The 19,484-nt window shown below is 42.2% G+C and overlaps 1 protein-coding gene across 13 annotated transcripts in view; it reads right to left on the bottom strand.

The window, feature by feature from the left end:
- Window positions 1–19,484, bottom strand: part of nedd4l (NEDD4 like E3 ubiquitin protein ligase) — a 71,096-nt gene that overhangs the window by 35,239 nt on the left and 16,373 nt on the right. For 4 of the 13 annotated variants that reach the window (XM_034709359.1, XM_034709360.1, XM_034709366.1 and 1 more), the window contains exons 3-7: window positions 18,981–19,074; window positions 17,366–17,404; window positions 14,197–14,250; window positions 1,050–1,085; window positions 329–379 (exon numbers count right to left, since the gene is read on the bottom strand). In XM_034709359.1, the coding sequence (XP_034565250.1) occupies window positions 329–379; window positions 1,050–1,085; window positions 14,197–14,250; window positions 17,366–17,404; window positions 18,981–19,074 (274 nt within the window). The remainder of the gene's footprint in view (window positions 1–328; window positions 380–1,049; window positions 1,086–14,196; window positions 14,251–17,365; window positions 17,405–18,980; window positions 19,075–19,484) is intronic. The other 9 variants (XM_034709365.1, XM_034709363.1, XM_034709369.1 and 6 more) reach the window with 3 other exon arrangements.

The raw sequence follows: 19,484 nt of genomic DNA, 5'->3' as shown, positions 1-19,484 counted from the left end.
CGCACGCCTTCAGGACAGTCACCTCTGTTTACATCTCAGGGAAGCAGGCCTCCCGTTACTAACAGGGAATGTGCTGTTTGATCACAACAACTACTCGTGTGGTGCTACTAGTGTGGCTCGCACTTTCTCACACTTTGAGAAAGACGGACACACGCACACACAAACACGCTGACTCTTTGCCTGACTTTCACAGAGGTTAATCAGGCAGAGCGAAGAAGATAAGAAACAGCTGAGTATTCAAAACAGTGTTATAACAGACCGTCTGCCCCCCCCACACACACACAAACACACACGCTCAAACACTCACACACAGATGCAAATAACTCACCGGCAAATGGCTGAGCGGAACGTCAACCTGGCCCAGGAAATCATCTCGGGTCTAAAAGAGAAAAACAAGGTCACCCTCAGCAGTGTAATTTTAGAAGTAGCAGCTTTTTAAGAGCATCTGGGGGGAAACCCAAATTTCCAGCAAGGAGGGAGAGGAGGAAAAAACACAATGTGAATTACATAAAGCACCACAAAGTCCCGCTGCATGTTGTGTTTGTTTGTCCGACAGAGTGAAAGATTTGATTTTCATAGACAGGCCCATCCACAGATAACCTCTAGACTGTTTTTGATGAAAGTGTAGTGATTTAAAATTCCCAGATCATCAACTACTTTGAAAAAGACTGACTTTACCGTTCAACTTTTTCAAGTGCCTTTTGGCTTTTTATTTTTACTGCCAATCAACACAGATTTCCACAAGCAGCAGATTCAGTCTAGGTTTTTATTTATGAACAGGCCTGTTGTTTCATTCTAGAGGACAAGAACCCGTGAACCCAGCAAGGAAAAATAACATCCATTGCCACCAGATTGAAGCCAAGTCAGCCACACAGAGGGAGAGAAGGAAAGAGGAGACCCAGGGAAGTTTTTTTTTTTTTTCAGATTCAAGAAGCCTGTAGATTTCTCCATCCTGTGTCATAATTAACAAAGTCTGAGAGGAAAAAAGGGGAGAATGAATTGATGGTGGATTGGGCACAGCAGCAGCCCACACTGGGAGCAGAGATTACCTGTGCCAGATGGAAAAGGCCATTCTTGGAAGAAGCCTGCGTGTGGGACACAACTGATTTAGACAGCGGGTAACAACTGACAGTGATGCTTGTGTGTAGACATTAGTTTGACAGGAAAAGGGCTGCTTTGAAAAAAAACATGTTTCCACATTTCAGTCCAGCGGCAGGTTGAGGGAGATTTGGTGGTCAACAATATATAGATATTACTCATCTGGCTGAAGGCTGCACAATGCTATTTTTTAACATTGCTTGTTAATTTGTGAAGCTTTGATTGCACAGTTTTGATTCTTTTTTCATGTTAAGGAGCTGATTCAGTTGCATTAAACGTTGCTGCAAAACTGTGGTGCAAATCTGGGATGACATTCATTTTTAAATTGGTACAAAGTGCGATAAATATGCAACATTTTAAAAGCATGCATATTATCTTTAACTCACAGTTACTGGTCGTCATGTTTTGCATAATATCTATATTTGCAACATGTACCTGCAGACCCCAAAATAAACCCACAAGCAGTATTTCATGCTAAATGGACAGCAGGAATCTGAGGCTGGCAGCGCTTGAGCTTTTTCTGACTGAAACCAAATTGTGTATGGTATGGCCTTTTGCGAATGGTCATATTACACTGCTTGATAAAATTGCAGCTTGTATAGAGTTATGAAAACAATGACCAACTGAAGCAAAGTACAGAGAACTCTTTATGGATTAAATTTCCTTCACAATGAAATTTAACTTTTTGGTCCTTTTTTAATATTAATATTAAATATTATTATTATTATTATAAATAATATTGAAATAGAAAAAAATGAAAAATAGCATTGAAGAAAAAGTGCTACAAAAGGGTCCAACGACTTCTAGAGTTGTCACTCTTTCTGAAATTACATTGAATGTAGTTTGCAGTGTGGTCAGTGACACACAATCAAAACAAAGATGGTTTACTCTAATAAAGTGCTCACTAGCTATAACCCAACTTGACCCCGCCTCAGCCTTAGATCATCAGGTGGAAGACTTTTAACCATTACTAGGGTCAGATCAAAGTCTGATGAAGAAGGGGCGCTGTTGGCCTAGCAGTCTAATGGCCCTTTTCCACCGGCCCGTCTTAGCCCTACTCTACTCGACTTGACTCGACTCTACTCGGTTTGTGTTGCGTTTCCACGGGCGCGGCACCTCGTGTCAGATACCAGTTCTTCGTACCTGCTCTGCTCTGGTTCAAAGCGAGCTGAGCCAATACTAAAAGGTGACGTCGACGGACTGCCGGCCACTGATTGGTCAGAGAATGTCGTCACTGAAGAGTCATGAGCGTGACGCCCAACACAGGAATCAAACCCGCCATTTTAAAAAAACGACATCAGTGCTGTAATGTTGTTACTGTACGCTCGGCCTGCGACGAAAAGCCACAGACTGAGCAGCAAGTACACCATTGCCTCCATTGTTTGTGATTGTTGTGTTTGTGTCGCGTTCAAAATGACATGAACGCAGTTTTGCACAGCTGTGTTATGACTACCCCTCCCACCGTTTCAAAACTAAACTGAAAACTAATTTATTTTCCAGAATGTATGAATATTTACACTGTGTGCATGTAAAGATGAGGACTGATGTGCAGCAATCTTGTTTGATTGCTGTGTGCTGTGTGCTGTGTCTGATGTGTTTTGGGTGTATCGATTGTTTTTCTAGGTTTTTTACCCTCAATGTAAAGCACATTGAGCTTACCTGTAAAGACACATGCTTTATAAATTAAATTGCTATTGCTAAACAGAGAGATACCTTGGATGCACCGGGTTCCCGAAGCAGTAAATCAACCTGAAGTTCAGCAAAGGTTACAAATGAGTCACAAAGAATCACTGAGTTACTAATCCAAGTTGAGAGACACTGAATTATTGTTTCTCTCTCTCTTACACACACACTTGCAAATACCCAAATGTGCATAAACTCTCTCAATTCAGTTGAGAGACACTGAATCATTGTTTCTCTCTCTCTTACACACACACTTGCAAATACCCAAATGTGCATAAACTCTCTCAATTCAGTTGAGAGACACTGAATTATTGTTTCTCTCTCTCTTACACATACACTTGCAAATACCCAAATGTGCATAAACTCTCTCAATTCAGTTGAGAGACACTGAATTATTGTTTCTCTCTCTCTTACACACACACTTGCAAATACCCAAATGTGCATAAACTCGCACACAGTTTTAACAATTTGGTCTTAGAGAAGTCAGAGTCACTACTCTGTAAATAACATCAGTGATATATGTTGTTTCCCAAACAAACTAGATCATTAAAGTGGTGCTTGCATACCACTTAAGTGCTTAAAAGCATTATCCTAATATGAACTAAGAGCAACAAAATGTGATGTGTTTAAATGAACGGATTTGTGAGAAACTGCAGTCTCGTCCAGAAAGTTATAAATAAAGTTCAGATTTCAGCCGAGCCATCCAGTGTAGATGAATCACAAAGCTCAAACTTGTTAATAAATAAATAAATAAATAAATAAAAAGTGTCACTGTAGTCTGTGACTTTCCAAACAGTCAGAGTCATGAGAGTATCCCATGGGACACATGGCTGGGTTTTTTTTCAGTCCTTCACAATAACAAGCATTTTAGGCTGTGGGTATGTGTGTGCAGAGGGATATAATTGCAGAGTCATCAAAGGGTCACAGTTGAGCCTGCAGCTGCCTCTCAGGGCCAGGTTACACTCAGAGAGGAAGGCTGTTACTAACGGACAAGAGAAGAAGGAGGGACCAAGAGAGTAGGATATGAGGCAGCTGAAGGATTGTAGAGTTCACAAACGGTGGAGGTGAACTCAAATCACAAAAATATCCATCCAGAATAACCACAAATAAACCGTCTTATACGCCTTAGTTGTTCTTATCTCTTATTACCTGCCTGTGTTAAATACTTCATCCTGATGATTGGTCCAAATTTTTGAACTCAGAGTTTTATTTCACAACCGCCAAGTGTGGCCAGGGACATCCTGATTCTGCACATTAAGTCAAATCAATGAGCAAAGAGGAGCACAGAAAAGTTTCCCTCTGCCTGTTGACACTGTGGCTTCAGAATTTTCCTCTCTCCGAAAATTCAAAGACCTTGTTGTGACAGTTTTTTTAAAGTTGTTACCGCTTTCATGTTTGATTTTTACCCGGGACAAACTAGTGGACAACTCTCTGTTTCTCTACAGAGCATGTGATTGTTAGTAGGCCCTAAGACAGGGTACAAGATGGGTAGAGTGAGGAAAGATGGTACTTTGTTAATGGCAGACAGCATCATTCTTTGGAGTGGATAAATTGATAAACAAGGAAGCATGTGTCATAAGATTCCCACCTACCGTTACAAAGCAATCAGGCTCACAAGTATGTGAACCTTGAACTTCAACAACAAAAATGTAATCATAAATTCTTGAAGTTATTTCAGTAAACCTTTGAGAGAGTAGGAGAGGAGACAAAGCAATAAAATGAAGAATTGACTGCACTGGACTGCCATGAATCTGCAGGACAAAGTGGTAACAGACTGAGAGTTTATGATATGGAGCAACCTGGAACATGTCCAGGCTGGCAGTAAAGTGTGAAAAGGTTGTCACACCTACTCAACAGACTCCGTGCTGACACAACTGAATTACAATGCCATGCAACCCTGAGAGATCAGAGCTGACAGAGAAAAGCCCTCCACAACAATAGCAATATGAATCCCTCTCACATGCCACCGGACCAAAATAAAAGGAGAGCAACCCCCCGCATCCATCCATCTCAGGTAAATATAGCAAGCCCAGTGGCCTGCAAGAGCTCTTTGTGAATGGCAAGTGGGGGCGCCAAACGAGGGCATGGCACTGTGGCATAGCTCGAGCTGGAACACACACACACATGCACACACACTCGTAGTATCCCATGCAGGGCTTTAAAAAGGGGCACTCCAACGCCAGGCTACCAGTTGGGGAAGACCTGTCATTATGGTCTAAATGAGGATTTCCTAGTTGCATGAGAAACGGGATGCCCTGAGGCAACAGCACCATGTGCATCAAGAAAAAGGAACATTGAAGAACAAGTGTTGTAAGAAACATGACTCAAAATAAATGATGGTTGTAGTTCCATTATTTGGGGGAGGCCTATATTAGCAAGACAAACATGTTATTGATAAATAAAAAAATAAACCAAAACTACTTGGCTTTCAAAAAAGTCACAGGTGTCTCTGGAGTTTTCTTACTTCATTGTTACTCATCAAAATCGTCTGTGTTTCCTTGACGTCGAACAGACGTGTTGAATGCATTTCCTTCCTCATAAGACATTTGTCAACTTGCTAGCACTTCACATGCCTCTCTTGGCGTGTTGCTGTGTAGTTCGTCACAATATTGCCACATGTCGATCAGAAGAACAAGGTGGAACAACTGGCAGGACTGTGTTGTGCATTAACCCTGTGCACAAGACAAACAAAACAAGGATGCACTTTTACAAATAAACAAAAAAAAGGCATGGCGTAACTATAAGTTGGGAATTTCTTTCAAGTTTGATTCATTGTAGTTCATTAGTGCAGGACAGTAGGTCTCTGCCTGGTGAGTAGGGACCACCCAAGGGGTTGCAAGAGCAATCTGAGGAGTCATGAGATGATTAACGGGATGGGGAGCGGACAACAAGACCGTGCTATGACCTCCAAAAAACATCAGACAAGGGAACTTACTCTTTAGGGAACTGGTCTAAATTGTATACATGCAACCCTTGAACCTCTGGTTTTAAATAGACATAACTTCCTTTTCAGGGGTCATGAGCGAAAATCATTGGGAGCTATGGATGTCCAGGTTGTTGGGGTTAAAATAGTGGGAATGGGTGCAGATTTGGCCTAGTGGTTAAGTCGTGCCCCCATGAAGCGGTTGGGCCCAGTTTCAATACGGCCCCTTTCCAGCATGTCATTCCCCTACTCTCTCTCCCTGTTTCAAGCGCTATATCCACTTCCCTTCCCTCTCAAATAAAAGGTGCAAAAGCCCCCAAAATATAACTTAAAAAGAAATAAATAGTGGGATTAAGAGAAGTTTCAAGTTTCTATCTTTAAATACCTGCAATCTGGCATCCTGGTTGATTACCCAAATTTAAATTTAAGAGAAATTGAGGTACATAATTTATTGGAAATGGAAAATACAAAAAACTGGGAGTGGTAGAAAGAGAATCTTGTAAATAATAAACTACGTAACAGGAAACCGTCATGGAAATGACATTTTGATGCATGTTTTGCTTGAGGTCTACAAGAATAGGAGAGAGAGAGCAACACCCAAGGACATCAGGCTTTCAGGAAAACTAGATATTGATAAGTTTGACTTCTTGATCCTGCTTGGGACGTAACAGCATCTCAGTTCTTAATCACTCTTGGAGCAGCTGCGAGGATATGGATCCATACCAGCCTAGAGCCAAAGAAGACATGCCGCCTGCCCGCTCTCAAAATCAACAACCACACTCGAAACAGACTAAAGATAGAAACAGCCAACTCTCAAAGAGCTCTGGCTGCAGTTGAGGGTATTACCAAACTGAAGTGTCACATTTCTGTGAAACAGAAGGCAACAAGTGCACAGGGAGAAATGATCCATTCACCCTGTTCCTGTTTTCCTTTCGTGACTGGCTGAATTGGCCGTTGTGTGTAAAATTTCAGATGCCTGTGGTTGCAAAGTGAAAGAGGCCAGTGTGTGTGATTTAGCTCAGCAACCATGTCTGTGCTTTTCACTTCCCAAAATGTCACCACCCTCTCCCTGCGCCATACGGATCTCTCCTCATCTGGGTTGGATTTATAGAGTGAAATGAGTGAGATATTGGCCACTGCTCAACTTGGATGTGATGCACTAAAGACATCCAACAACATTTGCATAATTCAGGAAGCAAAAATATCACCTTGGTACTCATTTGCAATATACATGGCAAGACTAAATTCCTCTCTTTCATCTGGCCAAACGACATAAAGCTGTCGTGAGTTTCATTTATTTATGATTGAGAATGCCTTTCTGTTTGTTGTGACAGTTTTCTCTTTGCTCTTAAATCAATGTATTAAATCCTACTTCAAAAAGCTGACAAATTTCATTTTGAAATGTGGTTCTAATGTTTACATTTTTACCAAACCACCAAGAAGTTCTACTGAATTTTTCAACTTATGTTTACCTTGGGATTATTCCTCAGCGAATCATTGCCAAGACTCACATCCTGCTCTCCAGCTCCGCCTGGGGAAAAATATATCTTGAAATGGGGCTGCCTTCTAGAAGAATCCCGACTGATTTTAAAAGTGCAACCATTGGGTCTGCTTCTTGCTTCCATTCTTTGTGTCTCCATGTCTGTCTGGTTTTCTTCCACAGTTTGGCCATCTTCACCAGCTTGATTCTCCAGCAGCAGCGTGTGGTTGGACGGTCTTCTCTCCAGTCGAATTCTGGGGTAACGCACCACACGGTTACCTCTCGGGCTGGTGAAGCCGAGATCTGTGCATTCTTCCTGGGATGGAGCAGTCTGCTCCCTGTCCTGGCTCCCATCCTGGTTCTGATTTTGCTGGAGCTGAAACACTACTCTCTGTGTTCCACCATTAACTACAGAGCACTGGTCCGGGCTGGGCTGCTGGACAGACCAGCCAGTACCGCCATAAGGAAGGATTCTGAAATGCTGAACGTCAGAACCATCTTGAGAGTTCCTCCGGATACAAATTCCACCGACACTGATACCAGGCTGGCCTCGGCCATACATTGAATGTCCATTGGAACCAATACTGAAGACCGTACGTTTGGGCAGGTTTGGTTCTGTCAGAAAAGTTTGTGAGTTCAATGCATCTGGTTCAGAGTACGGAGGGGGCGGATGTCTGGGAACATCTTCTTGGAACAGTGCTTCGGAATAGGCAGGCGCTGGTCCTGGGGGAGTGTAACAGGGTGGCGGGGTGTCATCAGCAAGACCACGGGTATCTCCATTACTTGATCCGTTTGAGCGTTGAAGGGAAATGTGCATGGAGGAGCTCTTGGTTGGTCGTGGCTCAGCGTAGGCAGCGAGCTGGGGTATGAACATGGAGGAGCTGCGTTTAAGCGAAGGCTCCGATCGCAAACAAAACTGGTTCTGTTGGACTTGCTGCGCAGCTGGCTCCTGAGAAGGCCTCAGTTCTGAAGGTGGATGCATAGAAAGCGCCGCGACCACATTGCTGTCTGCCTGCTGCTCCTCGGAGTCTCCTTCCAGTATCTCCGGGGCTGTGTTGCTGCGGCCTGAGCCAAAGTACAAACGCAGACGCTGTGCCATTTTCACCTCACGTCCTACAGCTCCCGTTCCCTCTCACTTTCTCTCTGACTAACTGTTTGGTTCTCTCCTCTGGCTCCAGTCTCACTCTCTTAGTGTCGCCCACTTCTCTCCTTTGGCTGGCTGGATGACTGATCCCCCCCTTTTTTTTTTCCTCCACTTTCCCCCTCCCACCCTCTCAGTCTGGTCCACAACTTTCCTTCCCTCAGTAAACTGTGTGGAGGAAAGAAGTCACACCACAAACACTCCTCTGCTGCTGTGAAAGAGCTGACAACTTTGCACTACGCACTCAGAGAACAGGCTGAAGAGAGGGAGGTTAAGGGGGAAAGAATAGAATAAGAGAGAGCAAGATCCCTGTATGCCAGACTCTTAGCACTAGCGACAGACAGCAGAAATAGCCTGAGCCCAGTGACGGCCAGCATTCCTGACATGATAGGATAAGAGCTGCTGGCGCTCCTGGTTTCCGAGGTGACAGTGGGTGGCTTGTCGGTCATGTGACTACAAATGGCCTTAGCACCTCCTGTTGCAACCCCATGCTGCCCTCAAGTGCCAACTGGCTCCCCAAACACAAACTACTCACCACTGCCCAACCCTCCCCAACTCATTCACATGACCAAACACCCAGCCATCTCCAGTCCTCCACGCCTCTAATTTATGTCCTCAAAGATCGTTTCTTTTTAACCATAACCCATTACCTTGCTATCCAAGTACAGCTCTTGAAAAAGCACTGAATATCTTCATCTGAACACTGAACACAAAATCCCAGGGATATATGATCTTTACCCTGTACACATGACCTCTTAAGTTGATGCTTGCATCCTTTGTAGAAACCAGCAAACTATCAAACTTGAAAATGCAAAAGCCACTACCTTCAAACACATGAACACATAAACATGAACCATATAAAACCGCCTTTGACTCTACTCTTGTGCAATTAGCTTGCTAGCTGTCGTTTGTGGCGGACTATTCTCATGCACAATGAGTGCAGAGGCAATCAAGCGGCAACCTCTACTAATAAAATATGAAGTCCTAAAAATTCTAGTTCATTGATCGTCCGGTTGAGGCTGGCTGCAGAATAACCAGAAACCACATACACACCCATTCAAAATTGACAATCTTTGCAGCAATAATAAACATGTTTAAAGTCTGGTACAAAAATGGGGGGGGGGGGGGGTTTAATAACTTGTTGTTTTCGAAGATATTAAACGTACAAGTTTTGCCTAAATAAGGGCATGCCTTGATTGACAGGCAGGCACCTTGTAGCTGTCAGCAAAAAGGCTGAAGGCCCGCCTCTTTACCTCACACTAGCTCGGACAAAGTTAGGTTGAGTCCAGCGTTTTAATATGGCAGCTGCTGACGATTGGCTTCAAAAGAGCGCTTCAGAAACAGATGGGTGACGTCACAGACACTACATCCATTTTTAATAAAGTCTATGGAGGCAATATGTAGGCAGGGAGGGAGGTAGGTTCCTTTGGTTTTGGAGCATTTGATTCATAGAATTTCAGCAACAAAAAATGCCTCTAGCTCTAATATAACAGCATAACTATAACGTCAACACATCTGGGGTTGCTGAGATACTAACCTAGAGGAAAATAGAAAGCAAAAGGAGACACATCTGTTGTGCACAAACACACAAAACGACATCCACGTTCTTTTTCAACAGATACAATGGTTGTCACAACATGAAGTCAAGATTGACAGTCCATAAATGTGCAACTCACCAACAAATCTGGGAGATAAATTGAGCCCAGTTTCTTATCGTAGCTTGAAAACATAAAAAAGCAGGATAAGGAAGTTGTTTCTAAAAATGGACCACGAAAAAAAGAAAAAGGCAGCAGCTGAGTGAAGAGCAGGATATCTGACAGATTGCAGCTTTGATAAGGCGAAGAGCACGGCCCTCTCTGGGGATAGATATCCAAGTCTTTTTTTTTTCAGAAGGAATAGACTACGCTGTCTCCAACAGACAGCCACACACTTATCTGTCTGGTGGTTTTATAGGCCACTCTGTGCGCATCCAAAAAAATGCCCAAAGATACGACTCAGCTGTGATCTGCTAGGCTGAATGTGGCCAAACAAATTATGATACTTGAGCACTTGTAATGCAGTGTCTGGCGACAGTTCAAGGCAAAGAAAGGCACTTTCACAGTGAAATGCACATGCATGAGAGTATACTGCTAGAAAGTGCAGTGATTCATGCATTGATCAGCGTACTTCAATGGAGATTTTTGGCTTCTTTCGCCTCAAGCCAGCAGGGTGAGCTGCCTGCCTCAACGCACAGAACTGTCAAAGCCTGTCTAATAATCTGACCTTTAATCATGAGCTGTATCATCCAAAAATTTTGTCTCAACAGCCATGACTGCTTTGACCTATGGTTCTGCCAACAGTGAGTCACCTTCATCTGTGTCAAAAAGCAGGCTGACAGCCAATGGTGATGGTGCACCACAATGGAGACAGGAAAAAAAGGAGAAGACAAAAAAAAAAGCAGTGAAAGTTCGCCATTGTGGACTTGAGGGCATCAAGGAGACAGGGGATATTGACTGGAGGCACAGAAACATCCCAAAAGAAAAAAAAAGACTGTAGAGCATGAAGAAACCGTGGCTTGGCAGGCTGTTAAACTTAGTGATGACACACTGCCCACAGTGTTAGGCACAGTCAATAAATGTGTGTGTGAAATGTTATGGAGAATGTTCCGGATAAAAGAAACAAAATGCCAATGTGTGGTCCAATGGCAGCAAGCCCAGCTTGCAAAATGACATAACATGCCTGCTTCAAACAAAGCAGTACCCTGCATTGTGAGCCTGCTCAACCTCTTTCTTTACATTCTATGTTTACTGACAGGTGCATATATATAGCTCTACTACATTTTGGAGTCACTTGCACTAGCTGATTTTGGTGTTACTAGGTCTTTATGTTTCAGTAAATAGAAACAGGTACATAGAACTCTATGTAGGGTACTTTCAAATTATATTTCCCATGTAGGCTTTAAAAATCTATTACATAATATGGATAGTTATCATTATATGAAATTATTACCTGGCTGTGTTAAACACTTGATTCTGATTGGTCAAAACTCCATAACAATTAACAATTCATTATTTTGGCCTTCTGATGCTGGTTGAGCTGAAGCCAACCGACTCATCGGCTCGGGCCGCTGGATGTTCCTGCAGAGCTCTGGAGATTTGGGACACATGGAGGCAGAGGAGGCAGGTTTATGGAGAGGATATCGAAGCTGTGTCTCTCCTCTCTCATCATGGGCAACGTGAGATCTCTGGCTTATAGGATGGATGGGCTAACACGACTACCCAGGAGTCGGACGGAGTTTCGGGAATGTAGCATGGTGTGCTTCACGGAAACGTGGCCGCATCTGGATATTCCGACCACAACGTCTCCATTGAAGGCTTCCAGACTGCGGGAAGACCAGGATAGAACTGAGAGTGCTGTGGGCCTCCGACCATGTTGTCTGAGCAGGGAGATCTCACATGTCATACTGGTAACTGTTTACATCCCCCTTCTACCAACCTGACAACGGCGTCCAATGTTCTCAACGCTGCCATAGCCAGACTCCAGACAGACCACCCGAGTGCCCTCTTCCTGATCTCCAGGGACTTCAACCATGTATTTTCTACATAGCTTATTTTTTCTTCTGTACATACTTTTATTATCATTATTTTCATTGTATTTATATCTAATTAATTACTTTCTTCTATCAATATCATTTGATATTCTTACTTATTGTGTTTAGGAGCAACTTTAATGACTGAATTTCCCCCCGGGATAAATAAAGTATTTCTAACTCATATTTCTGATTCTGATTGATTCGACAGCAAAAGCGATGCCAAAGACAACCTGATCACATACATCATATCAAATCAATCTGTCGAAAAGAGTGCAGCACATTTCACATCTGCCTGTTGACACTGTGGCAAAAACGTTAGCTTCCGAAAATGATGACAGGTACTGTGCCCGGATGAGGATCTAGTAAGATCCTGTCTTGCAAACCAGGCAATGGCAAGAGAGCTGGTGAGGTCATTTCATAGTTGCAGGTAGCAGAGTTACTTAAACCCTAGGTGGTTTTAATAATAGCAACAATACTAGAAGTTGTTGCATTTGCCTCATTTATGCTAAGGTCAACTTCAAAGCCCCAAGAAGAAGGAGAGCTCAATGAGGGCAGAAATTTCATCACGGGGCACCGGTTTGGCCCAGTGGTTAAGTTGTGCGCCCCATGTACGGAGGCTGTAGCCCTCAACAGGTGGCCCAGGTTTGAGTCAAACCTGCAGCCCCTTTCCTGCACATCACCCCCAACTCTATCCCTGTTTCCTGCTCTATCCACTGTCCTATCTTCTCTGAAGTCCTGTATCCTGACGCGAACTCGCGAAGCACAACCACCAGCTTCCTTCCTTGTGTGAACAACAATCGTCCATACCTGCTAAAGCACTCAGCCTCGTCAAAACTTTCAGACCAACAATCTGTTAGTGAATAGATGCAAGAGGACAAGAAATCCCTTCAAAGATATACTTGCCAGCGATTGAGGAGCTGCTTTGGCATGCACCTACAGACAAACAGAAAAGCACCTCCTCAGACATATAAGGAGAGGAACAGGCTTGAAGCTGTCTTGTGTCATCCTCTTCTATATGACAAGAGACGACTGTACTGCGGGGGAAAATTACAGCTGCCCTTTATTTAGCTGGCTGAGTGCCAGTGATTCCCTCCCTGAAAAGCATGCACACACACAACAGGTCCATGTATGTGCTTATTTTATCAGCCCAGAAAACATCTTATCTTGTGATCCATACCAATAAAAGTACCAATAAAACTTCATAACCTGCAAAACAAAAAAGACACTCCATAAGTCCCACATCTTCAACCTCCCACGTTGGTTCTTCTTGCACGAAAAGCAGGAGCCATGAAGCTGCGAGGCCCAGACAGAGTGTTCTTTGTCCAGCCAAGAACACCAACACTATATTGGCCTGCATCAGCTGTTTGTTTTATCAAACATCTAACTCCACATAGAGACCCAAGAGTTACAGAGAAGCTATTAGAAATAAATATCACTCCTACATCCATTCTTGAGAAGCCTCTGCTTCTTTAACAGAACAAAGTCTCCATAATGTCAACAACCACTTCTCCCTCCTCTGAAGATGGATCGAGGTGGAGGTTTCATTCAACAGCGTGAGTTAGTGAATTTATTATCAAGACCAACTTGTGCTGTTTTTAATTGCTGCAACTCTTGACTTTGTGCAGACACTTAATCCAGTTGTCATGGTAACTGAGAGCCTACAACAGGCTTGGTTTCACAAGTCAAGGAAGCCAGTGTTCTCGTCTGTGGGGGAAATCTGAGAAATTTGACTTAGAAGGAATGTAGTGGTTGTTGGTGGACTACAGCCTTAAAGCAGAGGAAGAAAACTAGCAGCCTGCACACTGACTGTGTTCAGGTTTTCCATGAAGGGCTATGTATTTGTTGGGCTTGATTTACTTTGATTGAGAATAACAGATGAAATCCTGTAAGAGCAAATCTGGAAATGTGCCAGAGAGTTTAAAAGAGGTGGATTGTGGAGGCACGGGGAGGGGGGCTTGCAGATAACGTCAATTAAACTGGCTTTAAAAGATTGGTTCAACATCAAGATTTTATTGGCTTAAATGAGACTAAAGCATAAATTTAAGGATTCCTGGAAAGCCCATCAAAACCAAAGTAAATCATATGACATTTTATCAAGACACGACAACGTCTAAATATTTACCAGAAGCAATAAAATGCATAAACTGAATAAAGAATAAAACAGGCACAAGGCTGGCTGAGAGTGGAACTCAATAAATCAACTGCTGCTGAAAGCTGTCAAAACATGATACAGATAAAAAAAAATGTGTGACAGAAACAGAGGGAGTGAAAGGTAGGAGGTTATACAATGTGAATCTTACCAATCTGTTTTCATCAAACACCTCAAAGAGTAGCCGGTGATTCTGTGGACACACCTGCGTGGGCAACAGAGAGATAATACAGCAGTCATCCAGGGATTCTGTGTGCAGCATGCAAAGCAAATGCAAACACATATACATACAAATATTCAGACAGCTGCTCACCATGTTACAAACAACTACTCACAGCTAGAGTAGCTTAATCTGTCCCACATAAGACTATTTTACATGAATAGAATTATTGACATTATGTAATTCTGATTGATCAGTGATGTGGCAGATGACAGACTCTTGTGAGATAATGTGTAGATCCAAGCTGGTACAAGGAGCGTGCCAATCTTATCAATCTGAAGTAAGAAGTTGGTTAAATCAAACATCATCCTATTCATGTGACACAAGGTCTATAAGTCTAGTGACACTGGGGCAAGAAAAAGGGAAAATAAATCTAAAAAAACAGCAAAAGGTTGAAGATAATGCAGTAACAGGCTTGAAGCAGGCTTGATAGTGAAACAAATCTGGTATGGGCTATGCTGCATAAAAAGGCGAGTTTGTCATAAGCAGATGTCATTACAATTTGACTATGACAAGTCTTGAAACCTCAAGAAGGTGCTGTATCATTTAGAAAGTAATTTCCAGCTCCTGTTACTTCAAAAAACAAAGGAAATGTTCAGTTAATGTATGAAATCAAAGTTTTTTGATTAACGATACAAGGTGGGTGAGAGACATGACAATACCGTAAACAATTATAACAAAACTAATATTTCTAGACAAAGGAATAAAATCAGTTTTAAATCAACGTAATAATTGATTATTTTGTCTGAAATTAGGGATCATTTTAGTTTGTAACTATGTAATATGCAGAATAATATAAAGCTAGGGGGTCATTAAAGTGGAAATAACTCCCTCAATGGTAAGACCAGGCAGCAGAACCCCTGGTGTTAAAATATGAAGCCAATGGGAAGGTGCTAAAAAGTAAAAGCGTCAACGCTCATTCAAAAAAGCCAATCTTTATAGAAACATGTTTGCAGCCGGTACGAAACAAGATTTAGGTCTGAATAGCTTATTCTTCATTCTGCACACGCTTTATGGAAGATGTTTTTTATTCTAACTTTCAGCGCTTAGCACTCTCAGCGCTCCCAGTTGAAAAAAGTTCACCTTTTGGAACGCCGCCACGCTCATCAATGTCAATTCTTGATCACAGATAGGATTGCAAAATTCCGGGAATTTTCAAAGTTTGAAACTTTCCATGGGAATTAACAGGAATTTATGGGAATAAACCAGAAATGTACTAAATTGAAGGTTAGCTCTAAATAGGGAACTTAAATATATGTGGGGGAAATATATTTCAGCGTAATCCTGACTACAAAAAATACAGATTTCATGCATCTATTCCTCCATCACATGCACATAGCACACTTCTTACTGCAGGGCTATTGAGACCACACACCCTACATGCACTGTGCATTCCTCCATCACATGCACAGATGATTTCTAGAATCCTGCAGATGCTAGGCTTGAGAAGCTTGAGGGAAGATGCTTTTTTATTTGCATGTTGAATGGGACTTTTTGGAAGGAGAAGGGCTCTTTTCATTTAACATTTTCAATGGGACTTTGTTGGGATTGCATTTTTGTTAATTTTTGAATGGGTTGGGTCAGGGTGGATGAGTAATATTTAACTCAACATTCATGTTTTTGTTCTTCAAAGAAAGAATTGATTGTCCAATAAAATATTTAACACTTGATTCAATTCCACTTACAAATGAATCTGTTTTAATTGTATTATTTTGGATGGATGTCTGCTTATAACAAAACAAATATTTATGTTTGGATATGATACCTTTCCATTAAATAATCCTCAAATCCCATAAATTCTCATTGAAAGTTTCCAATGTGGAATATTTCCAAAATTCCCCAGCTTAACTTCCCATGGAAATTTTCCATCCCTTTGCAACCATAAACACAGACCAATCAGAATCAAGTATGGGTCTAGATGATTTTTATTTTTCATGGATAAGTGCTAGCGCTAGTTAGCATAGCCACATAGCTACATGTTAGTAGCTGTGTAGCAAGACACACGTCAACATACTGACAAATAAAACAACAAGTAACACTACATCTTTGACCAATGGTTCAGAAAGGTCCTGCTGTCTTTCTGGCAGAGGTCGGTTTTACTCCCCACGTCTGCAGATTTGAAGATCTAGTGGAAAAATTTTATTTATCATGGATAAGTGTTAGCGCTAGTTAGCATAGCCACATAGCTCCATGTTCGTAGCTGTGTACCAAGAAACACGTCGACATACTGACAAATAAAACAACAAGAAACACTAAATCTGTGACCAATCCTTCAGAAAGGTCCTGCTACAGAGGCCTCTCTGTCAGGATCAGATTCTGGATCAAATTCAGAGGGTTTTAGTAACGGGGGTCTGTGAGCAGCCGCGTATATTCAGCCAACATGTTAACATTAGATCAACGTGCTGGAGACCCCGAGGCCACATCCACTTCCTGAGGGGGTGTGGTCAGAGAGAAAACGGAGTGTTCTGAGCAGGGCTGAAGAAGAGGGTTTTTCAGGCATGCCAAAATCTGATTTCAAAGTGGGTTTTTTTAGCATAAACTTTAAAGACATGTTTTGGTGACCTCTTAGACCAATATATTTTGATAAAAAGAGCGTGATATGTCACCTTTAAGGTTAGAAATGTTGCATAATTAGGGCCACAGCTGATTTGACTGACAGGCGGGCATACTGTGGCAGTTAGCGAAGAAGCCAAGGCCCGCCTCTTTGCCTCTTGTTAGGTCGTCCAAAAGTTAGGTTGAGTCAGCATTTTCAATATGCAGACAACCATTAATGCAGGCTACAGGCAGGACAAGACCCTCCAAGACACATTAATGCATTAAGGTTTGTTCTCCTCCATTGACCCCGCTGGTTGTACATTATCCTCAATATAAACACACACAGAGAAAAAATCTCATGTGACAAAGCTTGGGTCTAATATGGCAGGTTTAAGATTTCAGTGGTGCACAAGGAGAAACTCTAAGTTAATCTACAACCAGTGATTAACAACTGTAACACTATAACTCTGGTAGCAGTAAGAAGCCATCATGATGTAGGATATTTGGAAGAAAGGGGAATCTGACACACTGTAAATCACAGAAAAGGATCAAAATCTGTACTCACTCGGAAGTAGAATTCCTCGTTCCATTTGGGATTGAGGGTCTGAAATACAGAGAAAAAGAATTAGACGTATTTACTAAGACACAGACCAAAACAAACCCCATGTATGAAACCTATCAAACTCAGACTGAGCCCAAGTGAAGAATTCCGCACAATCTTGCGTGTCAGAGCGATCCCCTTATGTTGTAAAAGGAAGTTTACGGCTTACAGCATGTCCTGGTGATTGGCGTTGGTCCTGAGATTAACGACACTGTGAGCTTTTTATCCCACTTTCTTCATGGACCAGCCTACTATGTTGATACACGGGCTCTCTGCTTCTGTCTCACATATTTGATATTTTATTGGACTGAGAACTATGTGACACATCTCGTTAAAATTCCTCCAGTGATTGAAAAGGAGTTAAACACTAGAATGTCAATGAAAGCCTTAATTTCACAAGTCACTCTGATTAATAAACACTTAACGGCATTTTACAGCAGCGATAAATTAACAACTCTGTTAAAACAACTGCTGACGGAGCAGAATTACAAATGCACCCACTGCCCTTTGACAGAGAGCCAATGTATAGCCAAATATCTCCAATTTTCCCGACTGAAATAACGGAAGAATAAAGAGTAGTAAAAATAGCAGTGCTGTGGTTTAGGAAGGCCTCGAGTACCATCAAGATGCTGATGTACGTCTCTGTCATGTTTGCCATCTTTTTTATGCCATTCTGCCTGAAGCCGGTCTCTTAGCATTCACAACAAAGATGTCCCACTTAAAGACACGTAGAGCCCATAGAGGAGCCGAGCAGTGATGCTTCTTTCTTTGCTGCTCCACATAGCAGTGCATTGTCAGCTATTTATATCCAATAAGGCAACCATAGCCACTGGCAGCATATGTCTGCCTGCATGGAGGCCTGAGCTGCCTGACTCCTGCAGAGGGCTGGCTGACAGCTACAAGTAACCAACCTTAACCAGCAAGATAGGTGGAAGTTGGAAAAGAATATGGAGATGCTTTGCTTGTACTTTCAGGCTTTATATGACACTAAGGAATAATTAACATGTTATGCAGAGTGATATAAATTACATTCTTCTGCATTATGAGTGAGGCTTAGTTTCAAACCGTTTAGCCAGTGGATATGGACATTAGGTCCAAAAATCACAGCCCACTTTCATATAAAGATATCCTCTCACAGGAGACTGCAATTAAACCCAGTAATAGCTCCCCCTGCTGTGAACAGACTTACTCCCTAAAATAGGCCAATGGGGGAAAAGAGCTCGCCAAGTGTATCCCTCCACGCTCTCCTGAGCAGGAAAGGAAGCACTGCCTTCTGGTGACTTCCTGTGTTTTCCAAGATTGTGCTATTACCTTGATTTGAAGGAAATGTGCTGCTATTGTTGGGAGTAGCATTGTTGGGATGATTTGGTGATGTAAAACCAATGTGGGAAAAGGGAAGTGAACAAAACCACGTTTAAAAAGGCTTTACAGTGCAAGTGTGGTGCAGGTGGGGAAGGAGATTACAGTGACGGGATTGGTTCGACTTCTACGGCAGATAAACGTTAGAGTGCAGGAGGTCTGAAACCACAAGCTTGAAGGACAGTATGTTTAAAATGCATGCAATGGAGTCTTTTCTTACCTTACGACCTACCTTTTTAATGGTTTTTGTTTGGACTAAGGCAAGTTCTCTGTTTTCATCTGCGACATAGAGGGACAGTTTGACGTAGGGATCGCTGCAGAGACAAAATAGAATGAATTATAAGAGAAAAACAGGGGCAGAAAAGGACATCTTGAGCCTCTCACATTTCCTATTTTTAGCATCATATGAAAATTAACAGGTACAAATCTGCTCTATACAATCTTATCACTGCTGTCAGGAAGAAACCTTGCATCTTCATGTCTCATATGTTATTTTTTTCAAAAATGAATGTCACTGTTAGTGCCTGTCAGTGGGCATTATAACATTTCAGCCAATGAAAAGCATTAAAAGTAGCTTGTGACTGAATCCTGTTCAGTGTTTTGTTATTTAAGACCTTTCTGGAGTCCCTGAGCTCCCTTGTCTCATAGGTTCCTCCGAGTCGCTGCCATAGACATCCTGCTGCTGTGGATAATCAAGACTCCAGCTACTACTACTACCACTATC

The sequence above is a fragment of the Notolabrus celidotus genome, chromosome 19 (assembly GCF_009762535.1).
Source record: "Notolabrus celidotus isolate fNotCel1 chromosome 19, fNotCel1.pri, whole genome shotgun sequence".
NCBI classification, from domain to species: Eukaryota; Metazoa; Chordata; class Actinopteri; order Labriformes; family Labridae; genus Notolabrus; species Notolabrus celidotus.
This window is presented reverse-complemented; position numbering and strand designations above follow the sequence as displayed.